Raw genomic sequence first — 21,228 nt, 5'->3', positions numbered from 1 at the left:
ACGTAATGAACTGATTGGCCAATGGGGAGGCAGAACAAGATACATTCCCATGCCTGCTACTCAGCCAATTAAGCCCCTGCATCGTTAACTCCAAGAGTTGAAAAATACATTATATATATATATATATATATATATATATATGTCAACAACGTCTCTATCTGCACAAAGTGATAAAATGAATATGATGCACATTTTTATGTTCAGACTTCGCCCTGCACGTAGTATTCTATTCCAAAAATATAAATAAATCAAAAACACCATAAAATTACACGGTGTATGTTTATTAGTTTATGTTAGCTCGTACTTCTGCTTCTACTTCTTCTCGTATGTTCTGCGACCTGCAGAGTGGAACAGCTGGCTCTTGCCACCAGCAGGACGTACGCAGTCTCCAGGTCGCGTTGGTGCAGCGCAGATGTCCGCAGATCTGCGCTGCTCCTCCAATGGGATCGCGGGATTTAGCAGACCTGCGCAGAAGGATCCAGTCACGGCCTTGTTTCCCAGCAACCGCAGGACGCCGGCCGCAGTGTGTATTTATCCGCAGCCGACAGTTCTTGGCCGGACATTGTTTTCGAGCGAGAAAAAAATACCAACATGGAAACGATGCTGAAGACCACGACGGCACCTCTCTCCTCGCTGTCTGCCTTCAGCCACATCCCGCCCAGACGCACTGATCCCAAAGAGCTCACCTACTGTAACACTGCGCCCAAGGTATAGCTCATAACTAACACGTCATGTGGACATTGTGGTGAGACACTGTCCACTAAACAGTATGTCAGCTGGGGGGACAGCATTATATACGTTGCTAGATGTTGGGTTCTCCATTTTCGTGCAGCTGGGATTTGTAGTGGTTCGTTTTAAACAGCAACGGCTCTGGAAACAGCGCGCATTTCTATTGCATTAGATGGAAAGTAAACTATAGATCAGTCATACTATAAAAACGTATTTTAAGTTGTACTGTTGATGTTGTCTCTGTTTTTGTTGTCCAGGAGGACACATGGTGCGCAACAATAGCTCATTCACTGCCTTGTTTAATGATGATAGTGTAGAAAACATGGAATAAACATATTTAAACCTCTCCCTATTTACAGTTAGGCTCACTAACATGTTTATTTGCTCAGTAATATTATTATAATAAATAGCCTAATCATAAATAATGACAAATATTGATACATATTCAATCCAATTGTTAATAATATAATTGTCTACCCATAACATTCTCTGCAAAATGTGGAATGGTCTAATCTTGTAGTTCATTCATACATTTATAATACAGCTAAGCACTTGTTCCCTGTAAACTTAGCTTGTAAGTCACAATGAAACTAATTGTAACTATTCCTCATTGAAGGGCCGTGAAATCTTGACCTATGATTGCTTGTTTCGACGAGATGAAGGGTACAACGAGAAGCTGCATCGCGACGACAGAGAGCACGCCAAGAGCAGGGGTCTGGACGTACACACCGAGGTACTGAAGCTCCTGCTGGGACATTTTACATTGTAACCTTTCAGTGTGACTTCCAACAGACTTGGCGATCAATCTCAGTTGCTCAGAGTTACACTCATGTAGGTGAAATACAAACCTTCCAGTCCAAAAGGGGAACATGATTAACAGTCCGTGAAATAGAAAAAATATCTAGCCTAAAAACCACAGAGGGAGAGGGAGAAGAAAATAAAAGAGAAAATAACATTCATAACTTCATTTTTACTTTCAGGAAAGGTCAAGACCTGTTCCGATTTTGTCCTCTTCAGAATATGGAAGACGTTTTCCCCTTGAGATATACAAACCAGGCCGCCAGTTTGTCCGAGTTGGAATCATCCGCTCGGAATTTTGCAGGAAAAATGGAATCCAGCGTTCAGTTGAGGAAGGCTATGGATCTGTCTCTCCTGCATAAACCTGTCTACTGATTGGAAACCAGTCTCTAAGAAACTTAGATATATCAATATAAAACTGGAAATGCTCTGTGAAAAGAGAATGTGGGTGATTGCATATGAATAAAATCAAACAAACAAGCAACTGCATTATTACTAATATATCTAGTGGCTACAATGTTTTGTGTATGCATCTTAATTAGTGTATCTTATTAACCTTGATTGCAAACATATATTTTAACATACAAAGTTAAGTACTATAAAAAATATAGGAGATGAGGAGATCTTAGAACATGTACCAACATGTATTACCAACTGCTTAATAGTTTTCTTCAGATTTTATTTATGTATTTACCCAAATGTTGAAGAGAAGTTAAAGTTATAGCAACCATTTATTTATTGTAGTCTTCTGCTTATTCAACTTATTTTTCCTAAGCATGTCAGAGAGCCATTAACAGAGAATATATAAAATATATCATCATCAATTGTCTTAATCTTTACACTACTGGATGAAGAACTTCCCAAGCTTCCATGTTTCCATGTTTCTGATTTCATATATCCATTCTGTATAAAATTGTATTAAAAATCTCTATCTGTCGGTCTATCTAGATGTATTTCTACCATTATAGTTTTGTAACATTGCATTTCAATCGGTTTTGCTTCATGACAAATTTAGATGAACACCCAGATTAAACGGGAAGGCTTTTATTTGTTTATTTATAGATTTACTGTTTATTGTTGTAGCCCCAGTTAATGCAGAGAAATATTGCTGAATTGCAGTATTTGTATGGGCAATATATTGCTCTTTGCAAACCAATGTTTTACTGCCTTTCCGACCTTTAAGAGAAGGTGACATTAATTATTCATTTTCCCCAGAAGCTCCTCTCCTTACCGACTTTACATCACGGCCTAATTTGCTTGTATCTTAAAAGTTAGCATGCTACTAAGGGTACATTTGTATTAGTCTGATGATGTTAATGGCTCTTTTGGAAAAGAGAAAAATGTGTTCAACTGTATGTTGTATTTCCTCCCCTTCACTTTCAGTTTCAAATTATTATTTAATCAAGAAACATTTAAAAAAGTGTGAAATACATATAAACCTTTAATGAATAAGTTTTTACAAAACAATGGCGTTAAAACATGAACACATTTTTTAAATTGTTTTATTTTTTTTAGAAAACTGCTGACTTTCTTCTGTACGTATACTCTGTGCAGAATCCAGAGCACTCTCAGAATACGTCACTGCTCGTGAAAAAGAAACAGTACCACTTGTAAATACATCCAAGATTTCGTGCATCTAAGGACAGACTTGAGCTATTTACAGATGCTGTGGTTTCAATGTTTCCAGTCCCCAATGGGATTCAGAGAGTTGGTCCTTTGCCCAGTCCGGATGTGCTGTTTCAAGGCATTACATTCCCTTGTGAAAGAGATCTGGTCATCTCTGTATGAACAAAGTAGGTCTTCAATTCCCCTTTTCCCTTCACATTGATTATTCCCCGGCATGTGCACATATATCCCAGAGTCTGTAAAATCTTGCTGGTCTCCTCTGTAACCTTAAGCAGAAGAGAAGTTTTTTGCAATCATAATATCGGGTTACATTAAATCCAGTTTGCAGTATTCGTTCCAAAAATTCACTTGCAAATTTGAACATCTGTAAATACTGTTTACAACTCAAATGATATGCTGTGGAAAACCTAACAGATGGCAGGATGGTTTGAAAGGCAACTGTAAAAAAATGCAGAATATTTAACTTGACATGGTAGTGGCAGATGTGAAAATAAGAAACACAATACATTTGCAAGAAATTTTTAAGCTGTCCCTGAAATATGAATAGGGGAAAAACACATACCTGTATTTTGCCAAGCACTCCAGTGCTATCCATCCTGCTGGCGACATTCACAGTGTTTCCCCAAATATCATACTGTGGTTTCTGAGCACCAATCACTCCAGCAATCACAGGACCATGGTTGATCCCTGTTGTAGAAGTAGAGCTCCAGTTAGATTAATATAAACAGCAAATCTCAATATGAAGAACCACATGGAGAGAAAATGTAACCAGAGAAGTCTAAATAAGGTCACAACATTTTTCTGAATCTTATCGTCAGATTTTATACATATTACTAATGTGTTACAAATAATATCCTGACAAACTTGAACTTACCAACTCTGAGTTTGAAATCATTGAAGGAATGTTTGTTGATAACGTCAAGCTTCCCCACCAGTGCGAAGGCAAACTCCACCATTGTGCCAATGTGCATGTACTGCCTGTCATGTTCCTGAACACAAGACAAGCACATGGAAATATGACTTAGAAATCACATCGGAAATTATGCATAGCTCTAGTAATGAAGGTGGTGAGGTTAATTCCAGCAACTGTGTACTGAGGCAATGCCAGACATATTTTTTAAGACTGAATCATGATCTGAAATCCAAAGAAAATGATGTTCATGTTGATTTAAATTGGGTTTGATACATGAAAAACACATGCAGTATCTTACACAATGAATGCATGGAATTTTCATGAAGATTTGACGCTATATTTCACAATAGTGGATACATGATTCTATCGTTTTACTTGAATGCCTTTCATCAGCAATGCATACTAAGACATTGTGAGTGTATCATTTCTAGTGAAAATATCAAAAAAAGGTGTTTAAACGACACGTCTTCTGAATAACCTAATAAAATACAAATTCCAGGATGGTTATCTTCCCACTGAATTCAATTTCTCTGTTCCTAAATGCGGTTGCCTTTAGCAATTATGTTTACATTACATACTAAAGCACAGGACTAATTCTCTAACCTTAGGCTGTGTAGCATGTCCTGCTGTGTTTCATTTGAGTTTGTGATTATTCTGTCATTCAGATATACCTCTTAATGTTGTTCTCGGGAAATGTGAAGGCAAGCTGATATGCCGATAAAAATGAAATGGGATGGAAGTGCTTTCATGGTGAGAAGCAACTGCAGGTAAACATGCTTATCTGCTCTGGTTAATGAGGTGAAATCCTCAATCGTTCAGAAATGTCACTATACCTGTGTATACTCTGGTCCGGGAGAAGCATTCAGTCCTGTTGCCGCCATATATGTGCTGCCTATGGTCTTGATTTTTTCCACACCACTGAATTTCGGCTTGGATAACAACTGGTAAAAAGCCATTAAGAAACTGGGTAAACATAGCATTGAGCTTCTGATAATGTAGACCAAGCTATCCCTGTTCCCGTCTGCAATAATGACCTCTTATATTCTAGTGTTAACTATGACAAGCCGTTGTGACATTTAATCCATAATTACTTATATCAAAACTATTGATATCAGCAATTCATGGCATGTTGTTGTGACTTTTAATCCTTTAACAAAATGTTAATTAGTAAGCATTTTTGATATTCAAGAATACATTTTTTTTATATTAAAAATACAATTGTTGATATCAAGAATGAACAGCTGTTGTTGATATCAGCAATTGTATTTCTGATATCAGTAATTATGGATTACGGCTTGCCATAAAGGTGTTTGAAGAAAAAAAGTTACTAAAAGTTTTTCCTCAAACGTTTACTCTTAGCCCCAAAAAAATGTTTATTAAATTATTGTCCGTAAGACAAACAAAGATGAAATACCTCATCAAAATCTGCAATGATCTCATTTAATAGTCTCAGGCACTCCAAGCCTTCTTTATTGACATCCGATTCTGTGTAAAATTCCTTAAAGTCTGGTATAGATGCAAACATGACACAAACCAAGTCATACGATTGGTGATATAAATCCTGCGAAAGAAATAATCCAAAATAATTAAATACATCCGTTCTCTTTTAAATCACTAGAGAAAACATTAAATTTGAATGTTAAGTCATCGATAAACATCAGGAAACTGCTTTGGTAATGTATTCAACCATTCTGTTCTAAAGCTTTAAGTGATGAATAGATTAATGAAGATGACACACAAGAAGCTATATTTGTGATAAATACATATAGAGTTCTCTGAAGTACGCCGACATTTTAAAAAATTAAATATCTCGGCAAGCTACATCATTACTCCCCTGGAGACAATATAATGCTGTCATTTGCTATCACTCTATGCTTCTCACCTCATTTTTCCAGTTGCGGGCTAAGAAATGCTCAGCAACGTGTGCGGGGAGAACGTTTTCCAGAAGCACCCGGTTGAGGTTCTCCATGGTCTCAATCTCCTCACATTCCTTTTTGAACTTGTTCTTCCAGAGGAAGTCTAACCTACAGTAATATTCATTCTGTTACAAGAGGACACAGAGGTGAAGAAAACAGTAGGCATCTGATCACCTTGCTGTGTGAAGTGACAACACAGAGAGAACATCTGCTCGCCCACACGCCCTCCCCACCCCAAATACAGGACTTAAGCCCCTCCAAGAATAGACACCAGTTGTCTTAACAATATACACCGATCAGCCATAACATTATGAGCCCTGCCAGGTGAAGTGAATAACACTGATAATCTTGTTATCATGGCACCTGTCAGTGGGTGGGATATATTAGGCAGCAAGTGAACATTTTGTCCTCAAAGTTGATGTGTTAGAAGCAGGAAAAATGGGCAAGCGTAAGGATCTGAGCGACTTTGACAAGGGCCAAATTGTGATGGCTAGGCGACTGGGTCAGAGCATCTCCAAAACTGCAGCTCTTGTGGGGTGTTCCCGGTCTGCAGTGGTCAGTACCTATCAAAAGTGGTCCAAGGAAGGAATAGCGGTGAACCGGCGACAGGGTCATGGGCGGCCAAGGCTCATTGATGCACGTGGGGAGCGAAGGCTGGCCCGTGTGGTCTGATCCAACAGACGAGCTATTGTAGCTCAAATTGCTGAAAAAATGAATGCTGGTTCTGATAGAAAGGTATCAGAACACACAGTGCATCGCAGTTTGTTGCGTATGGGGCTGCGTAGCCGCAGACCAGTCAGGGTGCCCATGCTGACCCCTGTCCACTGCCGAAAGCGCCTACAATGGGCACGTGAGCATCAGAACTGGACCACGGAGCAATGGAGGAAGGTGGGCTGGTCTGATGAATCATTAGTTCAAGGTGTTGATTTGGCCTCCAAATTCCCCAGATCTCAATCCAATCGAGCATCTGTGGGATGTGCTGGACAAACAAGTCCAATCCATGGAGGCCCCACCTCGCAACTTACAGGACTTAAAGGATCTGCTGCTAACGTCTTGGTGCCAGATACCACAGCACACCTTCAGAGGTCTAGTGGAGTCCATGCCTCGACGGGTCAGGGCTGTTTTGACGGCAAAAGGGGGACCTACACAATATTAGGCAGGTGGTCATAATGTTATGGTTGATCAGTGTATATGCACATATTAGGATGTTAAAATCTTCTCCTTCCAAATGAATATTAAAGCACATCTCAAATCCTGGATTTAAAACAGATAACACAAACAAACAAAAACATATTTGCTTTAGGCAGTTCCTTTTTTTATCTAAATATGTGAATACATACAAGAATATTGTACAGGAAGATTGTATTTATATGAATGGTTGCACTAACAATGCAGAAGAGCCCAGTAGTGAAAATGTATCCAGAAATTGCTGAAAAGGACATTTTCGTCAGACAATCAATACCATTTAAACAAAAGAAATGTCATGGATTCTGGGGTCACATTCCTCTAGGGGGAAAAAGATGTATTGGCAAACCTATTTTTCACGACATTTCATACAAAGATAAACTCCAGAAGAGACAATAAAAAACAGCTTGAGAGAAAGTCACGCTAGGACAAGTCAATATGACACAAATTTTAAATTAACAAATAGGATGAATGCGCCTTATTATGTTTATAACACAGTATATTAGCGTTTCACTTAATGTACACTACTCTGCAGAATAGCCTATGGAATGCAAGCTAAACTTAAGAGGTATGGCATATTACTACACAAAAAAATCTTCAGTTATGTAAAGTAAAATAAAATTATATCCAAAGATACATTTTAATGCACAACAGCTCCAAATCTCAGTAGAGGGCGCTCATGACTTTGTAAACAACAAGGTTACTAATTAATCATATGCTCCTCAATTCATATGGCTTTAGACAGTTGTTTTTTTCCTTGTCTGGGTGATGTATGATCTGCACAACTCCTGGACAATTATATAACAGATTGCAGTGTCAACTCAAATGTCCAAAATAAATAATAAACTAATAAATGAAACACTGTGATGGTGAGTTTAAAATCAAATCTGGAGAACAGGTCTGCTGATGGTTCTTCACTGTACAGCTCCTGACCTCTGATCTCCAGTCTCTGTGGAGTCCTACTCTACAGTCCTTATCTGTGTCTGAAGCACAAAGATTGATTACACCACAAAGCCCCAGACAGAGACTGATACAGGAGCCACTTTGTCAATCACCAGTAAATGTACCTCCACAAGCAGATTTTAATATTATTATTATTATTATTATTATTATTATTATATTTGTATTATGATCCCCATCTGGAATCATCAGTTATTGAACTCGGCTCACCACCACCACTTCCGCGCTGCTTCTTGAAGGATGAGACAAAAGCACATGGCCTCCAATACACACATCGGCTGTCATTTGCACTGCAATCCCAGAATGCCTCAGCCCCTCGCTCTCTCTGATTGGAGAATGTGAAACGGACAGAACTGCTGACACCCTGATCTCACCGACTCCACAGAAAGACTTCTCTAAATCTCGCACTTTTGTCAATCTGAACTAGACTGAGGTCTGTGGCAGGAAGAGTGTGAAAATATGTGACTTGAAATTGGGAATTTTTGGAAACTCTGAATTAAAGACTTATACCATACTTAATGTTATGAATCCACCTCTTAAAGGTAAACTTTTATTGTAATTCGAATAACAAACAAACATACCCAGAGGTACATCTTAATATACTACATACATTATTTTCTGTATGAGCAGAACAACCCTGCGGATTCAGATACAATAAGGAATTTACAAATCTGTGTCATGTCATATTTGTTTTTCCCCAACACCAACAAATCTAGGTACTACAGCAGTAAACGTATTATAGGAAATCTCCCCCCTGTACAAAAAAAGCGTTTCTTAATAAGCGCAGTCGATGCTAGGGTTTGGCAGGTCGTACAAGAGCACGGAAAAACCATAATATCCACGGCCTGCAAAGTCTACCGTAAATACTTACATGAAGAGAAAAATGATCAGATCTGAGCAGCACTCATATTAAGGCATATCTTTTCATGACAGCGGAAATAGATAATTTAACAGTAACAGTACATAATTTAACATTGGTTTTAAACTAACAAAAATAACAGACACACACACATAAGAACACAGAGAGATGGAAAACATCAGTATCAGTGATGTACAAACACATAAGCTGCTATTCTGAGTGGCTCTTAAATGATTTTGAAGAAGTATTATTTGAAGAATCACACAGCTGTAACATTCACGGCTCAGTGTAACAAACCTTAGTGTTCTCATTTTGACTGCGGAGATCGTGGGGTCAGGGGTCAGGGGTCAGGGGTCATCTTTGTCTGTCTGATATTATATTATAAGCCAAACCTTGAAAAATGTTGCATACTTTCTCTGGCTTTATGAAAGATGAACAGAGGGAAGGTAGAGGAGGTAGAGATCAGGTGTTTTGGGCTCCCTAATAGATAAATAAGGCTCTTCGAGGAGATCCTCCACGTTTTCTGTTAGGATATCTATTTTTACATTTTTTTAATATGTGAACAGCCAGGCCAACAAACAGACTGATAGTAATAGACAGTAAATAGGAATTTTACAAACATTGAATTGCTCTCTGCAACCATATAAATGTGCTGCATTCGAAAATGTCACTAAAGTTGACTGAACTGGATTTTATCTCTAAATTTGGATCTGTCGTACATATTTTTTCCATTGTAACCTGTTTTGTTCAACTGACGGAAATGAAAACAAACAAACTTTTTTATTTTTTTTATGTGCATTGGTGATCCATTTATGTAACTGGACTATTGTTAGGATTAGTTGTTTCCACGTGAAGATACATGGTACCATAGATATCAGTATACAGAGCGTTTCCCTGTATTTTGTAATTTGAATATTTCTGTTTTGCCAAGGATTTCAAAGATAATGGAAAACATTATAAAAGCACAGAAAAAGCAATACATTTAATTGATTAAAACATTAGCTCACCTGTCTAGCCAAAACAAGAAGTGTTACGAAGAAGATAAAGAGAGAGACTGAACCCATTGTCTTTAAGTCTTTCAGAACTCCAGGTCTGGAATGAAAAATAAGGTTAAATTTCATCAGGAATAAATGGCCAGTCCTAGATACACTAAATATTATCATGTCTCATCTCAGTTGTGACAACAGATTTATGGTTCTATTGTCTTATGTGCTCTTTCCCACGCTTTATACAGTTTGGGTGCAACTGCAGTTTTCTTTCATGCCGGGTATGTGTCCTGTCTGCCTGACCACTCTTACTCCAAACTCTGATTCAATGGAAGACACTATATTGAGTCTTTTATTCCAGTGGCTGAGAGAGACAGACAATATTCCTCTGCACACATGTGAGCTGGCTTCTTGAATGTTGTTGGGTTTAACGTAGAACTTATATTTTTAAAATATTGCTATAGGGTGCTCAGTATAAGAAAAATTACCAGGAGTTTACTGACAACATGGAGTGATGTCTGAGAGCAAAAACAGTGATAACACAGTCCTATGAGACCTCAGCATAAGCACCAGGGGTCTATCTGTTACACAGTAGCATTTACTTTTCATGTATTTACATTTCTAATTCAATTCTTTTCACACATAGCCGTTATGTTGATTTATTATAATTGTCTTGTAGGGCAAAGACTGATTAAACTTATAGATGAAATAAAAAGTCAGAAAGCTATTCTTAAATGAGATTATTTAAACAACACAGTCTTTTTATGGTATTAATTATGATGTTGAAGGAGAATAGATAATGCCTAGATTTAATATGCATGGTTCAATCTATTATTAAAAATATGAACCCAAAGCTATATTACAGAGAAGAAAAAATATTATTTGACTTATAATGTATTTTTACACTTTTGGATAGTGTTTACTATCAAACGACTACATCTAATCTTAGTTTTGCTCCTTCAGATAATACAGGTACTGGAGACTTTTCATCCAGTCAATACATAAGTCTAGATAACGCCATGCAAATTATGCATACTAAATCAAAAATTAATAGAAGTGTGACCTACCTGTCCAATATCTCTGTTTTATACAGGAATTTGCTGTATTCGTCCAAGACAGACGCATGAGTTTGAAGGATGATGATATTATAGCCAGCTACTGCAGTCATCATGATTATCATCTTCAGTTCATAGTTGATTCTTAGAAAGACTGAGCAGGATATCAAGCCCAGAATGCAGCTGTATATGAAATACTGTCAGATAAAAAGAAAGCAGGGTGAATCTTAACACCTATGTATGATACACTTACAGAAACGCAGATTTAATATATATATATATATATATATATATATATATATATATATATATATATATACACTCACCTAAAGGATTATTAAGAACACCTTTTCAATTTCTCATTAATGCAATTATCTAACCAACCAATCACATGGCAGTTGCTTCAATGCATTTAGGGGTGTGGTCCTGGTCAAGACAATCTCCTGAACTCCAAACTGAATGTCTGAATGGGAAAGAAAGGTGATTTAAGCAATTTTGAGCGTGGCATGGTTGTTGGTGCCAGACGGGCCGGTCTGAGTATTTCACTCAGTTACTGGGATTTTCACGCACAACCATTTCTAGGGTTTACAAAGAATGGTGTGAAAAGGGAAAAACATCCAGTATGCGGCAGTCCTGTGGGCGAAAATGCCTTGTTGATGCTAGAGGTCAGAGGAGAATGGGCCGACTGATTCAAGCTGATAGAAGAGCAACTTTGACTGAAATAACCACTCGTTACAACCGAGGTATGCAGCAAAGCATTTGTGAAGCCACAACACGTACAACCTTGAGGCGGATGGGCTACAACAGCAGAAGACCCCACCGGGTACCACTCATCTCCACTGCATCCCACAAAGCACAGTAATAGTATGGTGTTCCTAATAATCCTTTAGGTGAATCACCTAAAGGATTATTAGGAACACCATACTAATACTGTGTTTGACCCCCTTTCGCCTTCAGAACTGCCTTAATTCTACGTGGCATTGATTCAACAAGGTGCTGAAAGCATTCTTTAGAAATGTTGGCCCATATTGATAGGATAGCATCTTGCAGTTGATGGAGATTTGTGGGATGCACATCCAGGGCACGAAGCTCCCGTTCCACCACATCCCAAAGATGCTCTATTGGGTTGAGATCTGGTGACTGTGGGGGCCAGTTTAGTACAGTGAACTCATTGTCATGTTCAAGAAACCAATTTGAAATGATTCGACCTTTGTGACATGGTGCATTATCCTGCTGGAAGTAGCCATCAGAGGATGGGTACATGGTGGTCATAAAGGGATGGACATGGTCAGAAACAATGCTCAGGTAGGCCGTGGCATTTAAACGATGCCCAATTGGCACTAAGGGGCCTAAAGTGTGCCAAGAAAACATCCCCCACACCATTACACCACCACCACCAGCCTGCACAGTGGTAACAAGGCATGATGGATCCATGTTCTCATTCTGTTTACGCCAAATTCTGACTCTACCATCTGAATGTCTCAACAGAAATCGAGACTCATCAGACCAGGCAACATTTTTCCAGTCTTCAACTGTCCAATTTTGGTGAGCTTGTGCAAATTGTAGCCTCTTTTTCCTATTTGTAGTGGAGATGAGTGGTACCCGGTGGGGTCTTCTGCTGTTGTAGCCCATCCGCCTCAAGGTTGTACGTGTTGTGGCTTCACAAATGCTTTCCTGCATACCTCAGTTGTAACGAGTGGTTATTTCAGTCAAAGTTGCTCTTCTATCAGCTTGAATCAGTTGGCCCATTCTCCTCTGACCTCTAGCATCAACAAGGCATTTTCGCCCACAGGACTGCCGCATACTGGATGTTTTTCCCTTTTCACACCATTCTTTGTAAACCCTAGAAATGATTGTGCGTGAAAATCCCAGTAAGTGAGCAGATTGTGAAATACTCAGACCGGCCCATCTGGCACCATCAACCATGCCACGCTCAAAATTGCTTAAATCACCTTTCTTTCCCATTCAGACATTCAGTTTGGAGTTCAGGAGATTGTCTTGACCAGGACCACACCCCTAAATGCATTGAAGCAACTGCCATGTGATTGGTTGGTTAGATAATTGCATTAATGAGAAATTGAACAGGTGTTCCTAATAATCCTTTAGGTGAGTGTATATATATATATATATATATATATATATATATATATATATATATATATATATATCTCTTTGGAATTCACAGCTTTTCACAGCTGAAGGATTTTTGTTGAAAACATTCTGATACCATTATTTTTTTTTATGATTATCTATGACACTAGATAAACAGAGTGGTTAGTCCCTCCAAACCAATCTTTCTGACAGGTTAGAATTGATAATACTTCACAATTTGATCGAATAAATGTTTTGATGTAAGAGGTTGAACAACAAAAACCTTACTTTAACAAGTAAAATGGTTTTGATAGTCTCTAGTAAAGGTAGTCCCCTTATGAGACTCCTGTCATCTCAAAACAATGGTAGTATTATGACTATTTCAACACAATTGCAGGGAAACCATGAAGAATAACAAACAGTCTTTATGAAGACACTTGTCTTTAAACCCATCATGGGACTAAGGCCTCACTAACTTGACAAGATAAATGAACAAAATGTTCCTTTTAAAGTTAATGACGACATAGAGAACAAAAACCTTCATGGAAAAACATCTCTTGAAAAAAAACAAAATTAGACTAATTAATGATCTGCATTCATATGTCATTACTTCTTATTATCAATGTTCACAGAAGTGCAAGAACATTATGCTATTTTAGAAGCTCCGCACTTTTTAAAATTTTATTTTGATCTCTGATATGTTTATCCTGAATATGCAGATAGACCGATTCATGCAAACAGAATATGCAGTCCATATTTCTTTTGCATCAATAAAAGCTGAAGTTCACAGTATCTCAAAGAACTGACTGCTGATAAAAAAAAATATATATATATATATATATATATATATATAAATATATATATATATAATGATGAGACATTAGCAGAGACTCTTAAGATTCTCTGTTGCTTTAATTGATTAAGCTTAAATCCTTCCTTCCTTGACTGTTTTTTAACAGTAAATCAATAGTATGGACTTAAAAGAGCTTCTAATAAGAATGATTATGAAGTCATAGAAGTTGGCTAGATGCATTAAATTATAGTCTGGATCATTAAGCAACACGAAAACAACAGGCCTGTAAATCATAAAATCACACACACTAAATTGATGGTTATCTAAGTGCATCATGAAAACAATGCAGTAAGTTCAAGATAACCTTTGTGCTTATTTTCTCATTAGAGGGTTGTTAAAATAGATTCAGAGATTGACTGATTATTTTAACACTGAAAATACATCACAATCAGAATCGAATGTCCTGGCATGAGAATACGATAGCTTCTTCTTTGCATTAAATCTAACTGTGATAACTGTGGCTGATGAATGTAGGTCATCAACTCGTTGTTCATATTTCTAAAGGTTTTGGACAGGTGATATTAGTAGACCTTCAAGGGGCTGAGCCTTGAGTTGTTACAAGAAGACGAAATGTCGTGATGAAGAACATGATGAAAATATGAAATAGGATTGAAAAGGGGATCCTTGAAACTTCAATATATTTTAAGTTCAATTTAACCTCACTTTTCAATATAAGTGAAATGTAATTTCTTCAGGAAACCACAAGTGACCTCACCTTGCATTGCAAAAGGATACATAGAATCAAGCATGCAATCAGAATTACTTACTGGAAGGTAAAAATTATTCTTCTCTAGGAAACGAAGTGCTTGTCCATTGGAGTAATACAAGGTTTCATTAGATGTATTAAATACAGGGACAGGAGATGAAACACTGTCATCTAAGAAAAACTGTTGACGAAGGAAAGAGTAAAAAAGAAGATAAGTCTATATAGGTGTTAACTTGTAAATAACATGTTGATATGAAATGCAATGGAGATGGAGACATGAGAGAAAGACGAGTACAGTGATAATAACCTGAATCACACAAACATGTGAACGACTATATTACTTTTTTAATTTGCACATCACAGACTGTGACATGTTTATTACTAGTTACACTCAGTATTAAAAAAAAGTGTTATTATTGAGAAGAATCAAACAAAAAATATATTTAGAAGAAATACCTCAAGCATGCTCAAATATGGTTTACTGGCAGTATTAGATACACTATAATAATGGTATTATCTGCATTACCTTCCCTGTAATTTTAAAATGTGTTGGTATATCACATTTCAAATTTTAAAGTGGTCACACAGATCTACCACAGCTTTCATCATTTTATTTTCTAAACAAACGCAAACCAAAACAGACACTGTACCGAATATAAAACAAATAATGGTAAAATCATATTTAATCCTTATGTTAGCATGTCAACATTTGGCAGGGGAATGAATAATTAATTTAATTTGATATCAGCTATTGAATTATTATATTTTGAATTGTTTCCCCCATTTTTAACGTAATAAAAAACAGCCTTTGGTAGCAATAACAGTTTTCATATAAAATGTAAAAAGTTATTATACTAATGGTTACAACAGCCAATGCAAAACTGTGATACTTAGAAAAGTACAGGGGAAAAATCAACACAGTCAGTGAAGAAGATTGTTTGGTTCAGTGAGTTTGAACAACTGTTTGAAAATAAAACAACTGGGGATCATATTATCCAAAACCAATTCCTCTTAAGGTATAACCCTGTCGTCCGAAGCTCTGGACTTTCTGTTGTTCCCCCCGATGCTTTGTTACCTCAGCAATACTGGGCTGCATAAACTGAGATTAGACTAGAAGGACTAGAATTTAAGTTGATGTTCTCAAACTTGAGCCCGTGGGTGACATCTGAAAGCTTGTAGGCAGAGGTCAAGACTTATTATTACCAGACTATTCAACTATAATGATTGGAATCCTTTAGTCACACTGAATTTAAACAATATATGTTAAAGAAGAAGATTGAAAAAATATTGATCCTTTTCTTGTTCTAACCAATTTGGCTGCTTAGTGGCAGTTGCTGCTTTTCGAAACATGAATGTCATGCACCTGAGACTGAATTTGCAATTTTAATCAGAGCCAGGGAGGGTCTATCAGACATGCAGGTCAAGAAACAGTCTCTCGTTCGCAGACTGATCTTTATTTAGCCTGTGCTCTGAATCAGACTTGTCTTTGTGTACAATTCTGAATAGCTGTTACATGACACAGGGGAATACAGCTGCATTTTAAGTGGAACATAAGAACATAAGGAAGATTACTAATGAGAGAAGGCCTTTCAAACCAAGCTTGTTTGGTTGCTCGTGTCAGATCAATCCCAAACTCACACATGGCCAGTCTTTTCAGGATTTCAAAGTGAGTCACAAAGTAAGTACCTAGGTTCTTATAAATAGATAGGATAGCCTTTTGAAAGTAACTGTTACCTCGTAAACAGTTCTCCATCAAACAAGTTATTGATGACGTAGGCTTGCTATGTCATTACACACGGGTTCAATTCGTATTCTACAGGCCTAGGGCTCTTCTGTTGCTGTTTTTAGACAGAGTTTTGGAAGTATGTTGGGGAAAAAAGGCTCAATAATACTTTTCTTCTGTGGGAACTGACTCTAGGATCTTATTTGTAATCTCATTTTATTTGAGCATCTACCATGAATGAAGACTAGTTTTATGCCTATGTCTTACCAGTGTGTTTTCCCACATTCTTTAGATGGCATCAATACATGTCTGAAAATGTGGTAAGATGTATGGATGTTAGGGATGAATACAAATAAGGCTGTTGATTTGTATAGCTGGACAGGTGATACATAGAACATTTTTAAAAAGGAAAAAAAACAAAGTTTGCTGTGTATTTAAAATCAAACTTTAAAAAGGATAATTTGGAAATGTAGTAGCAGCTCAATGAAACTGCAGCCAGTGAAGTGGTTCATTTTTAGTGTAATACACTCTCATACAATAACATTGGAATTTTGTCAGGCCTCGATGGGCTCATTGTTCAGTGACTATCCAGGCTGTGGCAGAGTCATGATGCTTTGAGTGTATCTCCATTTTTTATGTACAAGTAAAATGACTTGGGGCACCATCTTTGTTTTGGGCTTAGGGCAAAAGACACTTGACATAGATATACAGAAGTCCTGTGTGGAATATCTTGACATATGAAGTTATTAAAATTCCTTCACTGGACAAGTTGTGACCATCGATTGCATTCATATCATAGCAGTCAGACTCCCACAACTTGTAGGGGTCTGCACATAAAGAGTTCAATGAAAATAAGTCCATTGCCTGATAACTGTATCAAACTGGAACCATCTGACCAAAAAAGTATTTGAAAAGCAGGAGGCATAATCCATTTGCCCATTTGTACATGACTACTACATTATGTTTGTATGGAGTTCTTCATATCTCTCTAGGTGCGGAGATAATCCATCTGATGGGTGTTGCAGGTGTTCTTCTCTATTTGCAACCCCTTGTTGGGGTGTGTGCTTTCCCATTCTGTTGGTTTGGGGTGTCCTGGGCACAAATGGACAGCTGTCCTTTGGCTTCGGTTCAAATGGACCATCACCCCATTCCACATTGGTAGCAGGACAGTCAGTGCTTTGCAGAATCCCAGCTGGTTCGGGCTGCTGTCCCACCAGAAATTCAACATCCATACATTTTTATGAACATCTGAGGCTTTTTCTTCAGGCTTTTCTTGCTGCTAGAAAAACTATGGCGATCATGCAACTGGCCTAATTGAATCTCAGGGCCCAGAAAATGACCTATGAGATAAACAGAGTGGTAAGTCCCTCCGATATGATCTTTCTGCCAGGTCAGAATTGATAATACTTCACAAACGACACCGTTTGATGGACTAAATGTCTTGATTTAAGAGGCTGAAAAACCTTTCCATAATTACTATCATGTAGTGGGACTCACGTCTGTAGGCTACGTTCTGAATGAGGATGAGCCAATGACTGAATCAAATCACAGGCGGTTATTGTACTTACCATATTAAATACAGCCATTATTAATATTAAGGCAGTCGTTGTCATAGTGAGAGTGATCCGAGGCCAGGGTTTGTTGGCCAGGATTCCAGACGATCTCAGAATCCAAAGCCACGAAGTAGAGGCCGTTTTGCTGCACTGCTGCACAGATGAGAGGAAAAGCAATCACCCAGCTATTTTTAATCCCAGTTCAGCCCCTGAAGCTCTAATTAAATGACATTCAGAGAGCTGAACAGTCGCTTACTTAGTCTTCAGGCATCCAAGCAGACTACACCAGAGGAAGTGGAAGACCGCCAACTTTGGTCTTATCAAAGACACTATGTGCTTTGCATTTAATTAGAAAAAACTGTCATTTACAACTGTGCGGTAGAACATCTGTTTAGGTAAGCATCTTTCTTGAGGTAATTAAGCCAGAGAAATGCAACCATCTTGGACTTTATATATTTACATTTTTCATTCATGCATTTTGTTTGTGCCTCAAAAGCAACAATTGCAATTAATTCAGAGACTTGATTGTTTCCTTTAGAAAGGAAGAACAATTGAGATGTTTCGCTTTATTACAGCATCCTGGCTACTGAGATAATGTTTCCAGTTGCAGTTGGTTGGTATTTTTCATTGGAATTGTGACTAAAGCAGCTATTTCAGGTCACTTGTAAAGCTAAAGATCATTTAGGGATATTTATACAGTGCTGTAGATATATACTAATACTATGCATCAATCAAAAGTATGTAAACTATTACATAATTATTATTTCTGAAGAGAGGAACAGATACATGTATAGCATTTTGTACTGATTATATACAGTGAGGGAAAAAAGTATTTGATCCCCTGCTGATTTTGTATGTTTGCCCACTGACAAAGAAATGATCAGTCTATAATTTTAATGGTAGGTGTATTTTAACAGTGAGAGACAGAATAACAACAAAAAAATCCAGAAAAACGCATTTCAAAAAAGTTATACATTGATTTGCATGTTAATGAGGGAAATAAGTATTTGACCCCTTCGACTTAGTACTTGGTGGCAAAACCCTTGCTGGCAATCACAGAGGTCAGACGTTTCTTGTAGTTGGCCACCAGGTTTGCACACATCTCAGGAGGGATTTTGTCCCACTCCTCTTTGCAGATCCTCTCCAAGTCATTAAGGTTTCGAGGCTGACGTTTGGCAACTCGAACCTTCAGCTCCCTCCACAGATTTTCTATGGGATTAAGGTCTGGAGACTGGCTAGGCCACTCCAGGACCTTAATGTGCTTCTTCTTGAGCCACTCCTTTGTTGCCTTGGCTGTGTGTTTTGGGTCATTGTCATGCTGGAATACCCATCCACGACCCATTTTCAATGCCCTGGCTGAGGGAAGAAGGTTCTCACCCAAGATTTGACGGTACGTGGCCCCGTCCATCGTCCCTTTAATGCGGTGCAGTTGTCCTTTCCCCTTAGCAGAAAAACACCCCCAAAGCATAATGTTTCCACCTCCATGTTTGATGGTGGGGATGGTGTTCTTGGGGTCATTCCTCCTCCTCCAAACACGGCGAGTTGAGTTGATGCCAAAGAGCTCCATTTTGGTCTCATCTGACCACAAACCTTTCACCCAGTTCTCCTCTGAATCATTCAGATGTTCATTGGCAAACTTCAGACGGGCCTGTACATGTGCTTTCTTGAGCAGGGGGGCCTTGCGGGCGCTGCAGGATTTCAGTCCTTCACGGCGTAGTGTGTTACCAATTGTTTTCTTGGTGACTATGGTCCCAGCTGCCTTAAGATCATTAACAAGATCCTCCGTGTAGTTCTGGGCTGATTCCTCACTGTTCTCATGATCATTGAAACTCCACGAGGTGAGATCTTGCATGGAGCCCCAGACCAAGGGAGACTGACAGTTATTTTGTGTTTCTTCCATTTGTGAATAATCGCACCGACTGTTGTCACCTTCTCACCAAGTTGCTTGGCGATGGTCTTGTAGCCCATTCCAGCCTTGTGTAGGTCTACAATCTTGTCCCTGACATCCTTGGACAGCTCTTTGGTCTTGGCCATGGTGGAGAGTTTGGAATCTGATTGATTGATTGCTTCTGTGGACAGGTGTCTTTTATACAGGTAACGAGCTGAGATTAGGAGCACTCCCTTTAAGAAAGTGCTCCTAATCTCAGCTCGTTACCTGTATAAAAGACACCTGGGAGCCAGAAATCTTGCTAATTGATAGGGGATCAAATACTTATTTCACTAATTAACATGCAAATAAATTTATAACTTTTTTGAAATGCGTTTTTCTGGATTTTTTTGTTGTTATTCTGTCTCTCACTGTTAAAATACACCTACCATTAAAATTATAGACTGATCATTTCTTTGCATATTTAATGATGAACAATACAAAAGTATTGAAATAAGCACAGTGAGCAAATGCATTCATTTATTTGTTGTTTGTTTGTTTTTACTCAAACAAATGATTATTTTGCCAGCTAGTCTTTCTGGAGTGAAAATGATAGAGAGCCAAGATATACAGCATACAAACAAATCAATCAGTCAGATAGCACGGCTATAATTCAAGATTGGGAAAAAAAACTAATATTGCCAAATTCTATCCAATTCTATCCACCAAAATTGATAAAACCTAACTTCCTATGAAACCTCTTTATATGTATGATTATATAAGAATTTCACATTTACATATATATTTCATAAACATTTCATACGTGACATATCCGCGTAATGACTTCTGAAAAAACCTGTCCGCTCCAGTGCATGCTAATTACTTTCTGACAGCTGTGCCTGTGGTTGCTTAACAGCAGTGAGAACTGAAGCTTTTCATACCTCTCAGGCTGCAAAAGACATTGAGCCAACAGAAATACAACCCTGGGCTTCATCCTATTTGCATGTTGTGTTTTGTTTCGTGGTGAACATTAAGCTTTGGGATTACAAAACAAAATTCGGCAACAGAATACAATGAGTGATACAAAAAAAAATGCTTTCAGTTACTTAGATACTGAAGAAGACACATTTCCAGGAGCTTTGGGGATGCAAAACAATGAGAAAATAAAACCTGAATTTTAACTAGTCTCCTTTATTTATTTATTGATTTATTTATTTATTTTCCCTTTTCAGTTGAAGAAGGACTGACAAGACCCTTCTTCTAATCTCTTGTTAAAAAAAACAGAAAAAACATACAAAATAAATAGAAGATGCTAATTTATTTCACCCTCTGAAGTACAGGAAGCTTCAAAGATGTGCTTGGGGTAATTGGAGTATTAAAACAGTTTAAGACCCATCAATCATAAAGC

General features: G+C 37.8%; 2 protein-coding genes across 2 annotated transcripts in view; one reads left to right on the top strand and one right to left on the bottom strand.

Moving 5' to 3' along the window:
* The first annotated feature begins 263 nt into the window (after positions 1-263).
* On the top strand, positions 264-2,464 carry cfap90 (cilia and flagella associated protein 90). Its single transcript, XM_066691001.1, has 3 exons — positions 264-708; positions 1,346-1,462; positions 1,710-2,464. Exons 1-3 carry the CDS (start codon positions 592-594, stop codon positions 1,887-1,889), a joined length of 414 nt encoding a protein of 137 aa, XP_066547098.1. The 5' UTR covers positions 264-591; the 3' UTR covers positions 1,890-2,464.
* A 486-nt stretch (positions 2,465-2,950) lies between these two features.
* Positions 2,951-21,228, bottom strand: part of adcy2b (adenylate cyclase 2b (brain)) — a 124,331-nt gene continuing 106,053 nt past the window's right edge. The window contains exons 16-25 of the mRNA XM_066691000.1: positions 17,969-18,106; positions 14,739-14,858; positions 11,040-11,224; positions 9,994-10,078; positions 5,949-6,107; positions 5,481-5,627; positions 4,900-5,007; positions 4,028-4,142; positions 3,716-3,840; positions 2,951-3,419 (exon numbers count right to left, since the gene is read on the bottom strand). Coding sequence (XP_066547097.1) covers positions 3,267-3,419; positions 3,716-3,840; positions 4,028-4,142; positions 4,900-5,007; positions 5,481-5,627; positions 5,949-6,107; positions 9,994-10,078; positions 11,040-11,224; positions 14,739-14,858; positions 17,969-18,106 — 1,335 coding nt within the window. The 3' untranslated portion in view covers positions 2,951-3,266. The remainder of the gene's footprint in view (positions 3,420-3,715; positions 3,841-4,027; positions 4,143-4,899; positions 5,008-5,480; positions 5,628-5,948; positions 6,108-9,993; positions 10,079-11,039; positions 11,225-14,738; positions 14,859-17,968; positions 18,107-21,228) is intronic.

This window comes from Amia ocellicauda, chromosome 18, assembly GCF_036373705.1.
Source record: "Amia ocellicauda isolate fAmiCal2 chromosome 18, fAmiCal2.hap1, whole genome shotgun sequence".
NCBI classification, from domain to species: domain Eukaryota; kingdom Metazoa; phylum Chordata; class Actinopteri; order Amiiformes; family Amiidae; genus Amia; species Amia ocellicauda.
This window is presented reverse-complemented; position numbering and strand designations above follow the sequence as displayed.

Coding starts and splice junctions, on each gene's coding strand:
- cfap90 (XM_066691001.1), top strand. CDS start 592: ATGGAAACGATGCTGAAGACCACGACGGCACCTCTCTCCTCGCTGTCT. Junction 709..1,345: donor ACTGTAACACTGCGCCCAAG/GTATAGCTCATA, acceptor TCCTCATTGAAG/GGCCGTGAAATCTTGACCTA. Junction 1,463..1,709: donor GTCTGGACGTACACACCGAG/GTACTGAAGCTC, acceptor TTTTACTTTCAG/GAAAGGTCAAGACCTGTTCC.